Source organism: Hydractinia symbiolongicarpus, chromosome 7 (genome assembly GCF_029227915.1).
Source record: "Hydractinia symbiolongicarpus strain clone_291-10 chromosome 7, HSymV2.1, whole genome shotgun sequence".
Classification (NCBI taxonomy): domain Eukaryota; kingdom Metazoa; phylum Cnidaria; class Hydrozoa; order Anthoathecata; family Hydractiniidae; genus Hydractinia; species Hydractinia symbiolongicarpus.
Genome location: NC_079881.1, coordinates 15,723,392 through 15,744,746, shown reverse-complemented (window position 1 = coordinate 15,744,746; position 21,355 = coordinate 15,723,392). Strand labels below are relative to the sequence as shown.

The window sequence follows — 21,355 nt, the reverse complement described above, 5'->3', positions numbered from 1 at the left end:
AAATACTAACTCCCTACCAAATATGAAGTAAATACCTTTTCCTAATTAAAAGATACATAGGGGGAACCAAATGGTCCCCCCCCCAGGGATTCAGAGCCCTTAAAAGCCCAGTTGGAATAGGGTTAATCTGGACGTTCTCATTAATTATTCATTTATCGAACGTGCGCCTTTTTTCGAATAAACCACCATATCATCTCTGATATGTTACGTTAAAAAAAACAAGCAAATAATGAGAAAAAATTAGGATTTTCATTAAAATAAATCATCGCCGAAAAAAATCAAGAAATAAAAAAAATCAGGGTATGGGGTCTCGGGTATCGGTATCAGGGTATTGGGTCTCGGTGTCAGGGTATCGGGTATTACATAGGGTGCGGGTATCGCTTCATATTCCAGAACTCTCTGCCGAAACGGCTGGTTTTATTCACATTTAAAAATAGTGCATATACATGTCATTAACAATAAAGCTTGGTTACTAGGGTCGTAATATGGGTTTGTGTGTATTATTAACTAGTCCTTATAGTTGACCATAGAAGAATCAGGGAGTACATCCAATTTGTGAATAACACACAGTTACGAAAATCGTCAAATTTTTCGAAAGTTTTGCTCAGGTTTGTTTCAAACCAATTAATTAAAGACAAATTAAAACACCGCAATATTATTTTTGAAACAGAAGTGAAGTGCCAACTAATGATCCTGATGAATACTGCGAAAAACCGCCTATACAGAAAACCATCAAGGATCAAATGTTGGTGGAATGTGAAAGACTAAATGTTTAAAAAAGGGTTATGTAGTAAAATGGATGTAGTAAAAGAAGGAAATACTTCTTTTTGGATGTTATTATTAAGTCGAGTATAAAAATATCAGAAAGCGAACACTTCCTGGTGAGCACTGCAATGCATCAACAAGTTCCATCATGCATTGGACAAATCAGAAACCACATTTTTTTACCAGCACCAAGATGTAGCGTACAGATCTTCTTTCACTAGATTATTTGAATTCAAATTCTCGTACCTTGCTTTTCCAACTCCTCTTTCTCCATCCTTAACAGATCATCTTTCAGAAGTCTAAAATCAAAAGTTTCGTCAAAAATACGTTTTACAATTTTTTGAAGCATTTCATGTGACCCGCAAAAATAGAGGTGTTTTTATGTTCGTGGTAAAACACCATAACGAGTCAACGTGAAAAGAACTAGACAGAGAGATTACTCTCAAATTTTCAGACTGTTAAGATAATTTGACGTTTCTCAGTCATAGGTGATAAATATCTAGCAATGTAATTGCCAACAAGAGTGCAAGTGTAAATTGATTTTTCGATGCACCGAGAAATGTATCCATTCTTATGCTTACAACTCATAACATTAGATTACTGACTTTTTGAACAACTATTGCGAGGATGAGTAAATTTTCTGGCTTTGTAGAAAAATTTGTAAATGCAAGCGAAGAAACAAAGAGCAAAACAAACAAAAATAACGAAGAAAGAAAAATAAACAAACTTGTTTTCTAATCTTGTAATAGCCAACTGTATTTCTCGACAATTTAAATCTATCACATTTTTCTCCCTCTTAATTTCGGCATAATATTGAAGTAAGTATCTTTGAATAGTAGCGGTCATGTTTTCTAGCAGTCTAAACGATGAGAAAACGGATAAAGTAAACTGAGGCGTTCACAAAGACGTCTTTCGTTTTAAAAATTAACAATCAAATTTTTTTTGTCAAAAAGTAATCTTGACATTGTCCTGAATTCTCGAAGATTTCGTTCTATCCGTAAACTAGTTCTTAGGAAAGCAAATAAACATCTGTTTGTAAAGATATATCAAGGTACTTACAATTATTTTACTTCTAATAATGCTTTTTAAATCACAAAATATTTTGCAATACTCACTTTTCTGATATACCTATATTTCATGCAGTTAGTACATGACACTATATGCTAACAAACATGGCAGGTATGAATGCCATGTAATGTTAACACGAAAATTATTTTTTTTGCCACATAACATACAACAAAAGAAAACTACCTGTACATAGCTACAAGAGGGCGTTTGTGTTATTCCAGATCGGATTATAAAAACACATTTTTAAGCGGCTCCTACAAGCATTATGTTACATAACCAGCACCTTTTAATGCCATGGTATGGAATCATAAAGCCGTGTTACAGTTCAAACATAAGAAGAACCTAGTAATGGATATCAGATACAAAGAGTTATTTTCAACTTGAAACCATAACTTTACACCGTTAATATTACTAATAATTTCCCCTATATACAGGACTGTGTTAGTACTACCTATATGCAGGTGTAATTGTTACTAATAAGTAAGAGGAGAGAAAGAACACGATAAAAATGTTACCCAACTAGATGTATTAAATTACTATGTGACGTTCACACCTATATATATAATCTCCATCGTGTTAAAAAATAATTCACATTAAGTGCTCAAACTAAACACAAACTGTATAATTCAACCAGTTGTCAACTCACAGTAATGTAAGAGGTTTGCTTCGTAGTTATAAAGAGAGTTAAGATTATAAAAAAACCTTTCTGTTTTTCGTTAGCCTCGCTAGAAGATCAAAAATTAAAGAATCAAGGTGCAAAAATTGTTTCATGCTAAGATATCAAGGTGAGGTTGTTAATTTGTTTGTCTTTTAAAACAGAGACAAACAAATATACAAAGTAAAGAATCATGTGATACGTGCCACAATGTTTTAAAAAATCTAAGAAAAAAAAGAGGGAGGGGGGGTGGTAACAAATGTTTGGCTGATGCATAAAAAAGCTGAATACAAATCACAAAAATTGACAAAGCGGATCATTACTTCAAGTGCTGTCAAAAAGATTAATGGCTACTACTTAAGAAGGCTTCCATTTGATGGAATTCCGGTTCGACACAGCAAGAAATGTCCAGGACCTTAACAAGTCGAGCTAAATTGTGCTACAAAAAGCATTTTATGTGTTCTTTAAGGCCTATTTCCATTTGGCTAATTTTCATGCAGCACAACACGCCCAGGCACCTTTTGCTCGAGCTGAAACGAGGTCACATTATTCTTCCATTTTCTCGCGCACGAAAAAAACATTTAATGGAAACTGGCCTTTAAAAATCATTTTTGAATATTTACAATAAATTAATTACAATAAACAATTATCGTCGAAACAGATTTGAAAAACTAGAATAAAATTAAAAACCTTTACAAATCTATTTTTTTAAAAAAAGGAATTAAATGTCAAAATAAAAATCATGTGCATAAATAATTAAAAAAACAATTTATTTCATTATCTTCGAATTATTAATTTGATCATTATCGTCATTTTTGTTACAGTATAAAAATATTTGCTGCAGTAAGCCAACAAACAACGGTACCAAACGCGCGCGGGCGCGAGCGAACAAACTTAACGCATTCACCAATCAATGGCTGCCACGACAACGGACCCTACATGATGATCATAGCTGCAGTGTATGTACTTTTTCACACGTTCTTCGCCACCTTTCCGCGAGTTGCTCTCATTACCAACTATATCAGTTACGTTAACTTATTGTATTTAACTTTATTTACTAGCTAGTTTTTCTTCACGATGTTTGTGTCATGCATTTTTATCCGACATCGTCGTCGTAACGTCATCATGCCAAGTATCATTTTTCCAACAGTAGTGGGTTACTCTGCATAATTAATATCAACAACTGGTCGACATATTGTCTAAGACGATGGTTTTCTGTCTCTTCGGCGCGCAATGCATCTAATACGTCGCTTTTGTCCGCATGCGCTAACTCGTCAGCTAAAGTATGCTCCTTCTACAAAAAGCAAGTCAACAAGCATTTTTATGAAAGAAAGACCACAAGGTTTTTTTGAAAGAAAGAACAAGGTTTTTTTAGAACAACTTAACAACGTGGTTGGATTTACAAAGCTTTCATATATGTAATGTATGGTCGCACTCCCCACAAGAGATATCCATAGAATTACTGTAACTCCCGCCCACACGTCGGTTGATAGTGCATTAGTAACTTTAAATGAAATTTAAATCTCGAGTGGATCAGGTTACGTAACAGTTGCTGTTATTGTTAGTTATAATTATAGTTATTTGGGAAGTTAGAGGTGGAGAAAAAGAACCTACTTCGCCTTTTTTGTTCATAAAATAGGATCTTTAAATTAGCTGTGTTTTTAATGAGCTGCTCGAAAGTCGAGGCTTCATTGGACTTAAATACATATAAGTAAACATACTTGTAAATCCATCATGGACGCTTGTTGGACTAACTCATTTTTAAGATCATCTTTTGATGCCTTTAGCACGTCATTTTCCTGAAATAAGAAAAACGTTTTTTTTAACGACTGAAAACAAAGCCATTAAACAAGTTAGTATAAAAAAGGGAAAAATGAATGAATAAATAAATAAATTTAGGTCTAACACAGAAGAGGGAAAAGTGAACGAAAGAATGAATGAATAGTATCAAAGATGGATATATAGTCTAAAGCTTAAACTTCAATCAAATTATCCAATCATTCATTAAAAACATACTCGCTTCAGTAATTCCAGCTGTTTCATCAAATCGTTGCGTTCGTCGAATTGATTGAGGGCGGCGTTCTTCATGTACTTCATGTTCTCTATTTCTTGCGTTAGCAAACTCACTTCGTCCGCCCTGTCATTCCGCTCGCGCTCCAAATCATCATTTCTTGCTTTAAGTTTATATTTCAACTGTTCAATTTCTTTTTCTTTCTCAATTATTTCAGTTTGTAATTCTTCAACTTTTCGTTGAGCTTCTCTTCTTTCCTAAAAATATATGAAGTTAGTTAAAAATCAAGAAAGACTTTTATCATATTTTTCAAATATTATCAAGGCGTATCTTTGAGGGGGCGTTAGTTATAGCACGGGTACACAAGTATGTATTGAAAAAGTTCTGCAGACAACATCCTTTTCCCTTCTTTAGTTCATCTGAATGTTTGTAACATTTTGAAGACTGCTTCTTAAACTGCCTCTTTTAATTAAGCTTTTAAGTATATAAAAACCATTTAATGTGCGCCTGAATTAAGTTATTACGGTAGAAATTCTACAGACACAATTCTACAGAAAAGATTTTATTAATAAGAACCTAGTTTAATATAGATTTGAAATTATGAACATCCAATGCATATGTTGTTTGTTATGGAACTCTTTGCCTGACAAAGTTAAGGTTTCTCAGTCCGTCTAGAGTTTCAAAAAGAAACTCACCTCACTTAACCTTTTAGAAGCATGTAAGTTTTATGTCTCAGCAATTTTTGCCTCGTATTTTTAATGTTTGTTACACATCTTGTGTTTTTTTTTGCTTTAGTTGGTGTAAATTAGTATATATTACTTACTATGTAAAACCAACATTAAATAAAGAAATGAAGAAAAAAATAAAAAATATAATCAGCCTCTGTGCGCTAAGAGGTAAAACAAAAACTCTGTTAATTTAACTTGTACTGCTAAAAGAGTGACTGGTATTTAGTATTTTGCAGGATATGTTGACGTCATGAATTTATGAAAACTTTGGTATTGACAGAGCGCTCTGAAAAAACATTTTTGAAAAGAGGCCGAAGCCGTCAAAATCAGAAAGAATATCATCCACGAAAACAAACAAACAAACAAACACAACAAAACAAATAACCTAATGTTATATTTTTTGTTATGACCAAAGCTCACTAACAAGTTGAATGTTTACCTCCAGAGAGCTTTCAATCTCTTTTCTCAGCATCGGCTCGACCGTCTTCAAGTTTTGTATTTCCAATTCTGCTTCATGCAGCCTGTTTATAAAGCATTATTTTCTTACGAAACAAAACAACAATCAATTTAAATTTACTTAATCAAAAGTGAGCCGAACGACTGCATTGTGTCCTCATTAACGGGATGACGTCACCAATACTTATAAAAGACATTTTAATTACCGGGTAATTAAAGAGTGATTAAGGACACAGAACAAAATATAAACATACTTCATTTGTAGTTTGTCGATGTGGTTTTCGTTTTCACGTTGAAGTTTTTGCTACACAAAAAACAAAAAAAACTCATAGACTCACTTTAGTTGTATTTTATATTAATAATAATTGTTATTATTAAGATCACATAATACAACTGACACGTTGACTGGTTGTTTTAATGAAAACACCCTTGGGGAAGAGCCATCATTGAAAATGCTCAATCAATTTTTTATAAGCAATCCATTTCTTCTTAAAGTCTCAATATCAAAAAATTTCAGCTTTCTGCTTTAAAGATTGCTTGTTAAAATATCTAGAGACCTCAGTTGTTTGACCTTTCAAAATTTCCGCGAAGCCAGTTGCTTAGTTTTAGCCTCAAATCTCAGCCTCAATTCTTAGCCTCAATTCTTAGCCTCAATTCTTAGCAACTCAGTCGCTCATACAAAAAAGTGTACCCCTATACATAAGTATTTTTCACAAGAAACAGACCTATGAGAAACATAATGTCAGACTAGAGACATTGTCAACTGTTCCTTGATAAGCATTTTTAACTAAACAAAAAGACAACAAAGATTATTTTAAGACATAATTTCGATTGAACCAATTGATTAAAATGACTATGTAAAGAAGTAACAAATTTCACTGTAAAACTTTCTTCTTTTGCTTTAAAAACATTCTTGGTGTTTCTTGTCACAAATATTACAACACTGCAACCACAGCGACTTACCAATTCTTTTCGATATTTTTGACTTTCCCCTTCAACAACTTGTAATGAAGTCGCTTTTTGATCAATCAACTGTTCCTCGAGTGCATTGATTCTTAAATAGAAATTGTTAATAATTAAAAAGTCTTTCTATGGATTTCTCTTAACGCTTGCTTGATTAAATAGCTATGGCGGAGCACAATCAAAATTGATTTAAACCAGATGAAAAAACTAGCTAATTATACAATATTTACACATGCGACTATTTCAAAAAAAGCTCAGAAAACTCGCCGTAAAAAACTCGCCACAGAAAACTCGCTGTGGCTATCGTGATGGGTTGTTTCTTGCAAAGCATTATATTTTGTTTAAAAAAATATTCATTAAATATAAAATATTGAAATTTTTGAATAGTTTCACATATTTTGTATACACTTTTTTATGTAAGGAAACAGTTTTCATGGATTTAAAACCTTTTCGAAAACATCCAAAACGACATTGAATCAAAAACTTTCTGTACCAAATTAAAACCATCAAGTTTAAATGTTTCGAATAAACGAGACTTTATCTAATTGTCTCGCCTAACCAATTCCAACCAACAATAGCACACACTTCACTGTTAAAAACAAACACACGTGCAGCTGGGAATACATGTTTACACTTGTTTCAAGTAAAAACACCAAAGAAGTATTTTACATGTAATGTGCTATAGAAAAACTATAGTAAAGGGTCTGGATTTTAAAGTCTTTTTTTTGAGTACTTAAATTATTAGAGAGTAAAAAAAAAATGCTAGTCTAATTAGACACATGTAATAAAAGTTCTAAATTCAAAATGGCGCCCAATGTGTAACATCGCAATTTGCTTAATACTTGTAAAAATATTAGCTAAGTGACATATAAAAAAACTTGGCACATATTCACTGAAAAAAAAACTTATATACCAATGATATAACCAACATAGCTTAGCTAGCCAACATAGCTAATTCAATCAATTTTGTCTTAACCTCAGCAACAAGAAAATTTAAAGTTATTAAATATGTCGTCATTCACACACTACATAGATGGTTTTTGTAACAAAAATGTTTTTAACAAAACACAAAACAATCTCCACAAGTCATAAAAAAAGATAAAAAAAAAGAAAGGAAACAGAAAAGAATAAAATAAGAAACAAATGTACACACAAGCCTCCTACCTTGAGTTTTAAACATGCAAAAATTTGTAGGAAAAAATCATGTATGGAGAAAAAGTTTCATTGAAGAATTTGAAAACCCTTTTTTATTCAACTAATTTTTACATATATTAATTATTTAGTTCATATTTTTTTTCAAATGAAAGCAAATTTTTTTTGTGTTTAATATTTTAAAGAATACAATATTCATGGAAAGAAAATTACTATTCACAACTACATTGGGTTAATTATCTACTACTATGATCCATCAAGATCTAAACGACTCCACCTTCTTTCACCACCACATTATAATGGTATAATTGTGACTTAAAAATAACAAGTTATGATCTAACATATATAAACTTAATTTGCTTCAATATATATTATGATTCCCCCCCCCCCCTCCCTCACTAGTCTTTTTTGTGATAGTTTGAACGAAAAATTTCAACAGAAGTTGCTTAAGAAATCCTATAAAAAATTTCTCGAAGAAATACGGCCTGAACCCACATAAACCTACAAGAATGCATGGATCAAAATATGTATTTATTTATCCTTCTGTGTACGTGTTTTCTCATAACAAAACTGAAAATATCCTAAGAAAGCAGTTGGCATGTCTCTCTATTGAGGACGCCTAAATCAGACGTCCCTTAAATTTATATACTGTTATATAAATTAAACTGATCTGCCCCTGCATGCACCACCCATCAGAATTTAGAGATAATGAAACTTTTTTGGACATTGTGTAAAGTCGGCAAAAAGTGTCACCTCGCGATACTACTTTTTCTATTCTACATTTCAGATTCAAAGGTTAGGAACGCAGCGTTTGTTTTAGGAAAATTACATCAGGGCACACAAAGGCCACGATTAGGACATTATGATAGTTTGAATCTAACCAAATAACCTAAGACCCTAAGTCTGCTGTGAACATTTATAGATAAGTAAACTTTGTCAAGTTCAAATTGCATGAACCTAGTACAGGGATGACCTATATAAATACTTGTAAGAACCAACTTCCTAATTTGCCACCATAATGTCTCATTGTACATGCTTCTGAAAAAAAGCTGCTTGAGAAGAGCTGTTATTACCATTTCTCATCTAATATCATAACTTGAGCCAAAATTCAGAGTCACGATTTAATTTTTAAAAAGGTTACGATGACTAGATTTTGTTCACAGCTTTCTTTTATTTTGTTTTTAGATTTAAATAAGTATGCAGAGAAATTTTATTGACATACTAACCCTAGAGCAACTTTTGTGACTTTGCATGGTGCGAGTTTCGCATTAATTCACAACTTTCCCATGATGGAAAAAACAATTTATTAATGTGAGAAAACATTGAAGGGCATTATTTTCTTTTTTTGAATTTTTGAAAACATATGTGCTGCAGTGTGATACAGTGCTGCTTAAAAAAAAGCTTGACATACCTATTGACTAGCATTTTATTTTCTTCTCGGATTCGTTTTTGTTTGTCGTCATGATTTTCTTGGTCCATTTTCATTATCGTTAGTTGTGAGCTAAGTTTCTTAATCTAAAAAATAGTGTTGACTTGATCACATTTTCTATAGAATATAGAAAGAAAAAACTGACATAAAGTCCTGAAAAATTAATTTTATTATTCGCAGTAGTTGCTTTGGAAATGATTTGCTAATCCACTTCTAAGAGGACAATAGAACAAGTCATGAAATTCTCAAACTACAATATTGATTTTTGGTTCTAATGAATGATTCTACTTCTTATTCTTGCAAAAAAATGAATTTTAGGAAACAATGATGGGAAAAAACACCTTTGCCAGGCCTTCTCTCACGAGTACAGAACTCACAGAGTTAAAATGACTAATTTTAAGGGGAACATTTAAAACATCCATTCAAGTTTTTCTTATAAAATCAATCAAATATTGAAAGTTAAAACAAAACAATAAAGTAAATGCAAAAATCACCTCCGCAGACAGAAACATGAAATCACCTTCACCATCCGATAAAGACATTGGTTGATTGGCAACAAGTTGTTTAATTTCTTCCATGCTCCCATGAAGACTTGTACGAGCTGACTGCACTTGTCGAAGTTGACAAGCTGCTTGTGTACCGGACAATCTACGATTTGTAAGACTAAACAAAGAAATTTTTATGAGAAAATATACACCCTTCTCTTTAGTACACAGTAGAGATGGAATTCTAGGAGATGATTGTGTTTAGCGCAAATGCAACCTTATAAAAACGCCTATAAGACTTGGTTCCCACTGGTAAAATAAGCAAAAGCTTATACATAAGCACATGCATAAGGAAATCCCCGTGTGAAAATACTTGACATCGTGTCAATCTAATCATAAATGATATGTCCTGGCCAAACAATTGAGGGAATATTTGTCAGGTTTTTTAAACATTCCTTGACTATAGAATTAAGGGAATATTTGTCAGATTTTTAAATATTCTGTGACTATAGAATTAAGGGAATATTTGTCAGACTTTTAAATATTCTGTGACTATAGAATTAAGGGAATATTTGTCAGATTTTTGAATATGTTCTGACTATAGAATGAAGGGAATATTTGTCACATTTTTGAATATGTCCTGATCTATGTGTTTTATTACTATTTTTTCATCTTTTTTGAGCAATGTCAAAATCTTTCTCCTTTCTATCTCCTGCTAAATGTTTATGTTTATGTTATATGCAGGAATGGGTTACACTTATGTCCTTTCCGTATTTATGTACTTCATTATGTTATTTATGCTGATGCTGATCTCATCAGTGGGAGTTAGGCCTTAGTTATCAAGTAAAACATAATACATACAAACTATCACTAGGTGACAAATGCAATGGAAGAGCAGCAACAGGTTCAGATGACAACGAGTCGTAGTCGTGACCTTCTCCAAATGCTTCAAACCCTTCCTCCTGTGATTGGTATTCGCTTGTGCGACTTAACTGACGTTGTCGCATCTCGAATAATGATTTACGTGATTTGCGTGGTCGCTTTCCATTAGGTGGATATGTTGAGTATATACTAGTGTCTTGTTTCATGCGAGTAAAAAAATTGGTTGGTGTTCTCAATAAGTTATTATTTAGAGGAGTACTGTGATGTTCCTCCATATCCCCATAGCAATCATTTGTTGAAGTGGTGCTTGCTGATATGCTATCCATCTACGTAAAAAAAAAACAAAGGGTATCTAAACAATCATGATATAATCTAAAGTACACATTATGAAAAATTACGTCGTTGACAGGCAGAGTATATGTGAAACATGGCCAGCAGACAAATAAAATATCATGTCAACATTTTTTCTACTGTTGAATTGGAAAGGCTAAGGATCAACATTACGTGGTCTATGGGTAGATTGGTACTGGTGTAACAATATAAACGAAAGATTCTTGATCAAATCATGCAAATTTTAAAAATAATCTTGAGCTGTGTTAGCCAAGTTCGCATACCTCTTCATAGAAACCTTCACTGTCAGTAAAAGATCTTGCTCTTTGTTCGTCTTGTGTGCTTTTTTCGTGAAATATTGATGGAATGTTCTCTTCCTCGACAGGGCTTAAGTCATCATATTTTATTTCTTTGTTGTTGTTATCCTTGGGTGTCACAACTAAAAGAAATATATGAACAATCACACATTGGTGCAATTTCAATGTCTGTACTTCTAAAATCATTAATTTTATCCCCCTTCCCTTGTACACTTTCGGCATACTACTTGAACTCTAGCATGCTCTTGACATACCTTTTGCACGCTTTTTACTTCCCCCTTTTCAGAGGGTATAGACTTTTTACCTTAACCTCATAAAAATATAACAAATTTTTACAACAAGGTGCATGAAAAAAGAACGACACAATTATTTTTAGAAAAAATAAATAAAATCATGTATACAATTGATCCTCCCCTTTGTACGCTTTTGGACTATCCTCCCTTCAAGAGTACACATTTTTTAAATTCCCCCATTTACAATTATGCTTAAAAGCTGTAAAAAGCCTAAAAAGATACACAAAACGTTAAGATTTATGGAGTAGCATAGGTATAATAAATGTAAAGAAAGCTCTGCTAATATTTTGGTTATTTTATGGTTTTACCTGACTGAGATAATTTTACTACTATTTCATCAAAATTACTCTCATTAAAGGAAAAATAATATGTGTTCATTATAGTGGGAATATGAATTGTGCTAAATTTTTACATTTGTGAACTTTGGTTATTTAAGTTCAAAGTGGTAATACAGTTGCCATCATGACAGCAGCGATGCTGTGTCTATTCAATAAATTACCAAATTGTGTAACTCTGTGGGGATGAATGCATTCTGAATGTATCAAGCAAGGGAATGCTAAATGGATAAACTTAATAAATTTATTATATTATGTTTTGAAATAAATACCTTTCGCAAAATGAAATAATGTTTTTTTTTAGTTATAAATTTAGTTTTAGGCATTATCACTTAATAAATAAGTATTACGTACGCCATTATTTACGCCATGTGACATATAAGAAATTAACAAAATATATATGAACCAAGTTTGCTTTTGTCCGATACTGGTGGCGACCGGTAATGTAATTATCCTTTTGGGGGGACAAAATTTTGACATAGAACATAAAAAAATTTACATATTTTTATGCCATGTTGATATCATGATATGTAAAAAAGGTTTTATTATATATAAAAAAAACTTGTAAGTTTTTTCATTAGTTCTCCTTTAAGATAAAAAAGGTAAACCATGTTTTAAATGGGTAATTTACCTTCAAGTATTGAACGAATTTTGTTGCAAAATTCATCAAAACAAATTCTTCCTTTACCATTTGTGTCAAGTTGTTGTAAAATTAATTTCAACTCCTGAAAGAAGAAGACAAGACAAATTAAAAATTTGTAGCTCATATACACTCATATATAAATTAATAGGAAAATAAAGGAAAAAATGATAAAGTGAAAGATAAAATTTGTTTTAATAAATATAATAAATTTAACGACAACAGTAAAAAATAACACTAACAATGCTGTTGTAAAGACATGTCATGGCAATAAACATAATTAATTCAGTTCTTTGTTATATTAATTATAGTTCATTGTGTTAATATATAGGCTAAAGACAGACAAATTGTGTTAATGGTGCAACAATATCTTGATATAATATTTTATAGGCACTTCACAATTTCCTATGTAAAGGAAGAAAGAAGCAACTGTATATGCAACAAAAAAACAATGTCTTTATAAGAACTCATATGATCTTCATATTTCGTTTAAAACCCATTAAAAATGGACCACACAAGGTTCAAATAATTTTCCTTAAAAACCGCTTTTAGAAAGATAGATTAAAATTTACTGCGTTTTTACTTAGCTCAATTATAGCTGTTTGGATTTTTTAGTTTTTTTTGGCTTTAAAATAGAACAAGTTACAAAAATGACTATTGCACCATTTAAAGCTGCAAGTTGCTTGGTAAGTAGCAAACACTGCATACATTCATTAATAAGCTCTGATAGTATCTATACCTTCAGATGAAGTAAAAAGTATAGTGTCAGTTACTCAACTGCGTTTATCTCTACACCAGTGTGTAAACAAAGTGAAAGAATATCATCAGTAAAAGATTTAGTCAAGTATGGTGACACCAGAATGAATGAATGAATGAATGAATGAATGAATAAATGAATGAATGAATAAATATATATTTAATCCAAAAAGTTCTTGATAGTAAAATTCTTGTACTTTCCTTATGCTTGAATCTTTAAGAACCAAAAAAGGCAACAGTGAATGGCCCAGGAGATATACCTATTTTTATGGCAGTACTAAGTAAGTAGTAAGTAGTCATTTATTCGGAATAAGAAATTTACAAGACTTATTCATTTGTAAGGATAACAGCAAAAATAAAATACAATATAGATATAAAAATAATGATATCCACACAGCTATAAAATTATCCAGGAGACCACACTATAGCATGGCTAGAAAAATGTGAGACCACCTTTGATTAAAGAACTATGATCAGTGACAATTTAGGGATATATGAAATGGGGTATATATCAATTAAATAACCAGGAAAAATAAATAAATAAATAAAACAAATAATAAACAAAACAAAAACTGAAAACAATTGGACACACATTTACACACACAGAACTAGCACATTGACACACAACACACGCACACATGACCCTAGTGTAATGACAAAAGTTTTAAACAATTGGCTTGAAATAAGCAGTTTAAGAAATAAGAAACTATTGTTTGGTATAAGATTGTAAAAAAAAAAACAGTTAGTTTAATCCTTAAAGCATTAGATGACAAATCGAGGAAGGATAAGTTGAAATGTTGGATAAACTTGTTCCATAATCGAATGGATTGAAAGCGAATTGAATTTAAACCATAGGATACTGCCTGAACAGAAGGAACACTTATAAGACCATTACTATATCCACGAGTACCGTAAGTTAACAGAAAAATCAATACCAAAAGTTTTATTGACATAGAATGGAAGTGTGTTTAAAGTAATTTCTTTAAGAAATAGGACATTATGAAGGTGGACATAATCAGGAAATTTTAAGATTTTAAGTTGGGAGAAAAGTGGATTAGCATGAGAATGGGGATGTGGAAAAATAATAATACGTAAGGCCTGTTTTTGAAGAGTTGAAATTGTATTAACTAAGGAAGAAGTGACCTGAACCCAAATCTGGCAACAATATGAAAGATGGGAATGAAAAAGTGCAAAATGAACTTGACGAAGAGTATTTCTGGTGACATGGGGCAGTTTAGATAAAATGGCATTAGCTCTTTTAAGTTTGGAATTGATTAAATTAATATGAGATCGCCAGGAAAGGTCGGAATCAAGTAAAATACCTAAATATTTAATCATGACACTAGAATTAATACGTTTACCATTAATCTTTAATTTAAAATCAAAATTGTGAGTAGATTTACGTCTAGGTTTAAATATAATGTATTCGGTTTTTGATGTGTTCATCGAAATTTTATTGCCATTAAGCTGATAACACAATCTTTTAATATCGAACTGACATGCCTTTTGTAGATGTTTAAGATTTTTAATGACGTGTAACAAGTTAGTATCATCATCAAAATGATGGACCTCCCTAAATTTAATAGCATGAAATAAGTCATTTATATAAATTAAGAAGAGGAGAGGCCCAAGAACCTGAACCCTGAGGAACACCATGTTTAATAATGTTGGAGCAAAATGAAATACCAGAAAGGGAGACCATTTTTTTTCGATTTGAGAGGTAAGATGAAAAGAGTTCTATAATGAATGTCCACGAATGCCATAATGTGAGATTTTACGAAGAAGGATAATGTGGTCAACCGTATCGAATGCTTTTTCAAGGTCAATAAATAGGGCACATGCAAAGTTTCCTTGGTCAAGGGCATTAGAAATAAGCTGAGTGATAGACATAAGTGCATGAGATGTGGAAAAAGATTTACGTAACCCGAACTGACGAAAAAATAAAATATTATTGTGCTTAATGAAGTTATAAAGACGTTTAAATATAATTTTTTCAAATATCTTCTCCACATTAGATAAAAGAGAAATTGGACGATAGTTAGAACAATCGAGTGGAGAGCCCTTTTTAAACAGGGCTATCACTTTGGCAATTTTGAGAAGATCGGGAAAAACACCACTAGAAAAAGAGAGATTGATTAACTTTGATAAGTGGACAGCAATATCAAATTTTAGAAGGATTAGGATTTTATTGGAAATACTATTGGGACCAGAAGACCTTTTAAGGTTAAGAGAATTAATATAACTTAGTACTTCACCAGGATCAGTAGGCGAAAAAAAAAAAGGTATTTTGATTTGGATTGTCAAGAAAATCAGAAAAATGTTTAAATGAATTTGGGATCTTTGACCGACTTTGTCAGCAACAGTACAGAAATGATTATTAAGAGTGTTCGCAATGTTTTGTGGGTCATTACAGATTAAATTATAAATGTTAAGGGATTTAATTGAATTTTTTGATGACTGATTAACACCCAGAATATTATTGATACCTTTCCAAATTAGCTTAGAGTTATTCAAATTAGTGGAAAAATAAGATTTATAATAACTGTTTTTACTTTGTCTGCAGAGAAGTGTAATTAGGTTACGATATTGCTTATAGTGGTTTAAAAGATTGTTATTTTTAGTTTGGTTTTTTTCTCTGTGATAAACTTGAAATTTTAGAAGAGCGGGATTTAGAACTAGATGCTAATTTTAAAGGAGCATGGTTGTAAATTAAGTTAGTTAAAGTTTGAATATAACAATTAAAAGAAAAATTTACATCTAGTTTATTAAGATTTATTACATTGTCCCAATCAATTTCAAAAAAGTCAAGAATAAAATTTTCTTTGTTAAAGTTTGTCTAGTCACGATATTGATGACATGATTTTATAGCATGTCTAGGAGATTTATCAACAAAGAGAAATTGAGGTAAGTGATCAGATATGCCTGCTACTACCAGAAACACAAGAAGAATTAGAGAAGTTACAAAAAACATTATCAATTAATGTTTTACTGGTAATAGTTATCCTACTGGGCAGGTTTATATTAGGAAGGAAAGAATGACATGATAATATCTACAAAATTAAATATTATGATCAAATTCAACATTTAACAAAATAATATTAAAATCTCCTAAGACTACATCTTTATTATCCATAGAAAGCTTATATAAGAGAGGACTTAATTAGTTATCACTGAAGTCAGAGATTTCCATAGACGAATGCCTATAGATACAACCAATTATAAGAGCTTTGCCTTTGACTGTTGGAATTTCGATAAAACATGATTTAAGTATTTTATTCCCATCAAGCCTTTCAACGAAAGGGATGTTATCTGCAATAAAAAGAAGAGACCCCCCCCCCCCCCCACAGCTAGATTCTGATGGAGTGTGGCAGTAATTATAGGATTTAAGACAAAAATCACCAGCAATGGTACTAGAGGGAATTTTTTTTTAGTCAGTGCAATAATGTCAAAATTATGCCCAAGGTCATTAAGGAGAACATTAAACTTATCAAAATGACATGGTAATGAAGCTGTATTTAAGTGAAAGAACGAAAAATAAGATTTTGTAAAATTAAAAGAGGTTGAATTAAAGTCAGTTATATCATAATACTTGCAGTTGAGAGAGTTAGAATCATGAGAACTAGAGTTCGCAAAAAGAGAATTTAAGAATTGGGCATTACCTGGGAGGTCAATATCTTTACTACTAGAGTTTGAAATTGGATGTTCTGAGGTGTACGTCATGAAGAAATATAGAACCAGTACATTTATAACAAAACCATGGATCAGAAGAATGTTTAAGAGACTCATATACAGTAGGGGAAACTTGATTGCATTTAATATGTACTCACTGGTCACATATGTCACAACACAGGGCATGATGGTGGTTAGCCACAGATTTACAACATATTTCACATAAAACTACACACAGATTTTGATAACACAGCCATAAAAAACAAACAACACACAATACAAGAAATAAAAAGAGCTACCTAGTTAAAAGGTGATAGCTAGCTAGCTAGCTATTATTTTTAGCTAGTTAGCTAGTAAGAGTGATGGATCTCTAAAATGTCACGGATCGGTGTTCAGAGCAACTAGTAAAGAACGCAAAAGTTTACCGAAAATTATAAGGGTTAGCCATTATAATTCTTTTCCTTAAAAAAGAGAGAATATATACCTCTGTTGCTGTCAACAAAACACCAAGCGTGGAACACTCACCAGCCATATTTAAAACTCATAACAAAAAATGAACCAAATCGGCTCATAATACTAATTATTTTCATCATAAAAATCTTTATCGAAATCAAAGGTTTCGAATAAAGATCTTAGTTTGTTTTTATGAAATAAAGTAATTGGATTTTCATTTTCGTTAACACAGATTTTTACCATACCATTGTGGCGCTGTAGATTAGTGGTTATAGCTCTCGTACTCTGTGCGGGAGACCAGGGTTCGATTCCTCTTGACGGCAATTCAATGTGTGGACCGTTGGATGTTGCCAAGAGTTGTCTAGTAGAGCGGGGGCCCTAATTGAGGCTGCATAGCTCAAAATGAGCATTATATACTCTAGGACTCTCCATCTTAAGCCATGGCCCCTCCTGGAAATAATAGACAGGGTATATCCCTCGATAGTGAGGCTAGCCATGTAAAAAATGCACATCCATCTATCTATCTACCATTAAAAGTCCAAAATTTGAAAAAAATTATTTTTGTACATTTTACGGCAGTCCCACCATATCGATTTGTATGCTGGACATAAGTTTTCGTTAATGTAAATATGTTCATTTCCAAGATTATGTTTCTTTTTGTCAATCTTGGCAAGACTGGATCTATTAATTAAACAATCTTCAAATTTCCTTTGATTAGTAAAACGAATAATAGTTTTTTTAGAGCCTTTCAATTTTTTACCTTTCTGAAGCCGGTGACATTCTTCAATCTCGTCACTGGTGACCTTGATGCCAATATCGGTGAGAATACCCACAACAGATTCTTGAAGATTATCCTGAGAAATTTCATCAGCAATCCCCGAGATCTCCAAATTATTACAACGACCATATTGGTCTATTTTATTTTGGTTAATTTGTAGATCAATAATTTGTTTTTTCTGGATAACAAGTTTAATAACATCCTTCCTTAGTTTTGTCAAGTCACTAACTATAGAGTGCTGGAATTTTTCAAGATTGTTCTCTAAAATGTCCTTCATGGACAAATAATTTGTTTGGTTAGATGCCCCTCCGGGACATCTAACCAAACAGATATCATTTGATACACATCTCCATCGTCATTTGATTTTGACGATGATCGACTATCTTGGTTGATCATTTTGTTAGAAGTTTCCAAGATGGTGAATTGGTTAGCTTCGCTTTCTTCGAACAAGGAGTTGTTGCTGTACTTCTTACTCCTTTTTCTGATTTTTCTTGATCTTGTTGACATTATTTTTTATTTTATTCAATAAACATAGAACACGAAAACACCCTTTTTATTTTCTCATGCTTCAGTTCAGAGCATGACCGTTCACCATGACGGCTATGAACCAACTCTGTCAAGGAGTTCATACTGGTCTCTTGTCCGAAAAATTTCCCACTACCTTAGACTATTTGTTTGTAAGAATTAAAATAAAAACTAGAGAATGAACCACTGATAAAGTTCCTGTCAGCATATTTTCAATCTAGGATTCATTATTGTGTGGCATAACTTGTGACAACAACTTTCAACATGTGGTTCTACCAGTTTTTTTTACTCTAAAAATATTTGTCTTCTTATGTATAAAATAGTTTGACCTATATATGTGTTGCACTCTATAGCAGTTTTGGTAATCTATAACAAGAAAAAGTGGCAAACTTATCCGCCTGGTGAATCTATACAATGGTACATAATATACTAAAACGTCATAACATAACACAACATAATTTATGTAACTTTCAAAAAAAAAAATAAGATTTTAACAGTAAGGTAAGAGCTGGTATGAAATGAAAATTTTTCTGGATCTGGGGGAGTAAAAAAATAGCAATGTTGCCACAATGTTACTTTCAACATTTGTTTTGTTGATAGGTCACCCTACCTTAGAAAAATATTAATAATCGATAAACAGAAATTACTAATCTGTAACAACCAGGGATTGCACACATGTTCGAGCTCAAATCTGAACTTTGTGAAATAAGTTAGGGCAATTTTGTAAAATTATCTATTTAATCAACAATTTATAACACTGGTTAATCAATAATTTCAGAATAAACTTTAAACTTATTTCATGTTTAGGAGCCTAAAATTTTGAAACACATATTCTGACCAAGAGGGTTTCTGAATTGAAGATGGAAAAGTTGTTGTTCTGATGAATATTTTTTTATACTTTAGTGGACCTTGGAATAATATTTGTGGTAAAAAAAGGAGCAAACACACCACCAGACTTTATTGACAGCAGTAAGTACTAACACGTGTCAATAATGTCCTGGATCCAGGATCTTTCTTGATTGTGTGAAGAAGTGCCTGGTAATTTTTTTTCCCTTAGTGAAAATGTTTATTTTTAATTTTGTAAAAGACTTCAGAGCTTAGCTTTGTACCATACTAAATAGGTACTTTTTTTCTCACCTACTTTAATGACCCCACAAATTTTACCTGACTGTTTAAGTAAAGATAAATGACAAAAAGGTTTCTACTAATTCTAACGACAAATTTTCTCACCCTGTCACTAACGGAAAATAGAGCTGAACAAATCTGCAGATTGCCAAATACAAACAGCTTGTGAAAGAAATTTTTCTCTGATTTCATTGGCTGTCATTAGAAATTAAAAACTTTATGCCAGCACTGTGGAAGGATAAAAAACTAAAAGTATTTTTGGGATCATTAAAATATTTCCCCATTTAGCTGGCATGGCAAGTAATTCCCAATTGAGAAAAAGTTTTTTAGTGAAGAAACAGTTTTTGTAACTTGATCTGAACCAGCAGCTACCTTACTAGCCTGATTTTATGAATAAGGACGAATAAGTTAACTAACCTCCCCATTTTCAACAGTATGTTGTTGTCCCAAGTCTATCAAATCTTGTATTTTGACATATCCATCACCATTATAATCACAAGTATCAAAGACAGGCTTCAAATGAAGAAGAAGATCGTTGTTGCTGAAGCCATTCTCTATCCCATCCTTTCCGAAATTATTGGGAAGCAATGCTTCAGTCCCCATATTTTTCCTCTTTAAGCATAACAGTTATGTTTTCTCGCGATCCTAAAACCATTAAATGTAGTAAATCATGAATTTTCTGAAAATATGCGCAAGTGTTTCAGCTTGGTTTGTTTTGGAATTTCGATATAAAATACGGAATACATTTATGTGGAAGGTTCAGCAAATTAGACAAAAAGGAGTACTTTTCTCGACCAACCTTTTGCCCAGCGTCCCACTTTTTTTAACGAACATGCAAAAACACGTCTTCTCACAACAACAACCGCAAATTTAATCTCTATATAGCCGGGTTTTTCTCTCCAAACACTGCACGTGGATTCTAGAATCAATACTGTTCTCTAACACATCGTAAGCAGCAACATAAACCGTCTTCGTCATATCATACGCGTAGAAGAGCTATGGGGACGAGGTTGTTCGACAAACAGTGAGTACACTCTAAAGTAAAAGTTATTAGATTGGGTAGTTTGAGGGTGGAGTAAGGTGGGGCGGGAGGGGTTAAGCAGCAATTGGAGAAATAGAGAAAAAGGAATGTTTTGAGGAAAAGCTCTGATTACTGTATTCAGATAAATTAAATTCCTATTCAATGCAATGTTCTTTTGTGTGGAATGAGTTAAATACCCGAAAATTATTCCTAAACTAACTATTGGACATCCCCAGGAGGAGGGAGGGAAGTAGAGAGGAAGAATTATTTAGTAATCTAGTCAGTGCCGTAACCACCGGGGGGGCCAGGGGGGCCCGCCCCCCCCAATAATTTTTTCAAAGATGGTTATGACAAGTTAAGAAAAACGTTTTGTCTTATGTCTAAAGACCATTTGTTATATATAAACAAACTAAACACTTGTTGAGAATGATTTATAACCGATTTCCACTCTTTTATTTATTTAAAACGCGTGACTCTTATACTTGCTGCATGGAAATGATGATGAAATTGGATGGAAAC

General features: G+C 32.3%; 2 protein-coding genes across 3 annotated transcripts in view; both read right to left on the bottom strand.

Annotated features, from left to right (window-relative positions):
* Nucleotides 1-21,355, bottom strand: part of LOC130649270 (uncharacterized) — a 74,307-nt gene that overhangs the window by 4,973 nt on the left and 47,979 nt on the right. For both annotated transcript variants that reach the window (XR_008983029.1, XM_057455521.1), the window contains exons 2-3: nucleotides 1,493-1,626; nucleotides 1,012-1,064 (exon numbers count right to left, since the gene is read on the bottom strand). Coding sequence is in view for 1 of the 2 variants with exons in the window: in XM_057455521.1 (XP_057311504.1) it covers nucleotides 1,012-1,064; nucleotides 1,493-1,611 (172 nt within the window). In the remaining variant the exon portion in view is untranslated. The remainder of the gene's footprint in view (nucleotides 1-1,011; nucleotides 1,065-1,492; nucleotides 1,627-21,355) is intronic.
* LOC130649268 (rab11 family-interacting protein 4-like) lies at nucleotides 2,343-20,549 on the bottom strand. The gene is made up of 12 exons (XM_057455518.1): nucleotides 20,233-20,549; nucleotides 12,501-12,594; nucleotides 11,209-11,363; nucleotides 10,574-10,920; nucleotides 9,722-9,890; nucleotides 9,210-9,313; nucleotides 6,647-6,737; nucleotides 5,938-5,987; nucleotides 5,667-5,748; nucleotides 4,505-4,756; nucleotides 4,210-4,287; nucleotides 2,343-3,782 (listed from the first exon to the last, which is right to left on the bottom strand). The coding sequence occupies exons 1-12, from the start codon at nucleotides 20,416-20,418 to the stop codon at nucleotides 3,624-3,626; spliced, it is 1,767 nt and encodes a 588-aa protein (XP_057311501.1). The 5' UTR covers nucleotides 20,419-20,549; the 3' UTR covers nucleotides 2,343-3,623.

Coding starts and splice junctions, on each gene's coding strand:
- LOC130649268 (XM_057455518.1), bottom strand. CDS start 20,418: ATGGGGACTGAAGCATTGCTTCCCAATAATTTCGGAAAGGATGGGATA. Junction 9,891..10,573: donor TTGTCACCTAGTGATAGTTT/GTATGTATTATG, acceptor TTCTTTGTTTAG/TCTTACAAATCGTAGATTGT. Junction 4,288..4,504: donor AGCTGGAATTACTGAAGCGA/GTATGTTTTTAA, acceptor TTCTTATTTCAG/GAAAATGACGTGCTAAAGGC.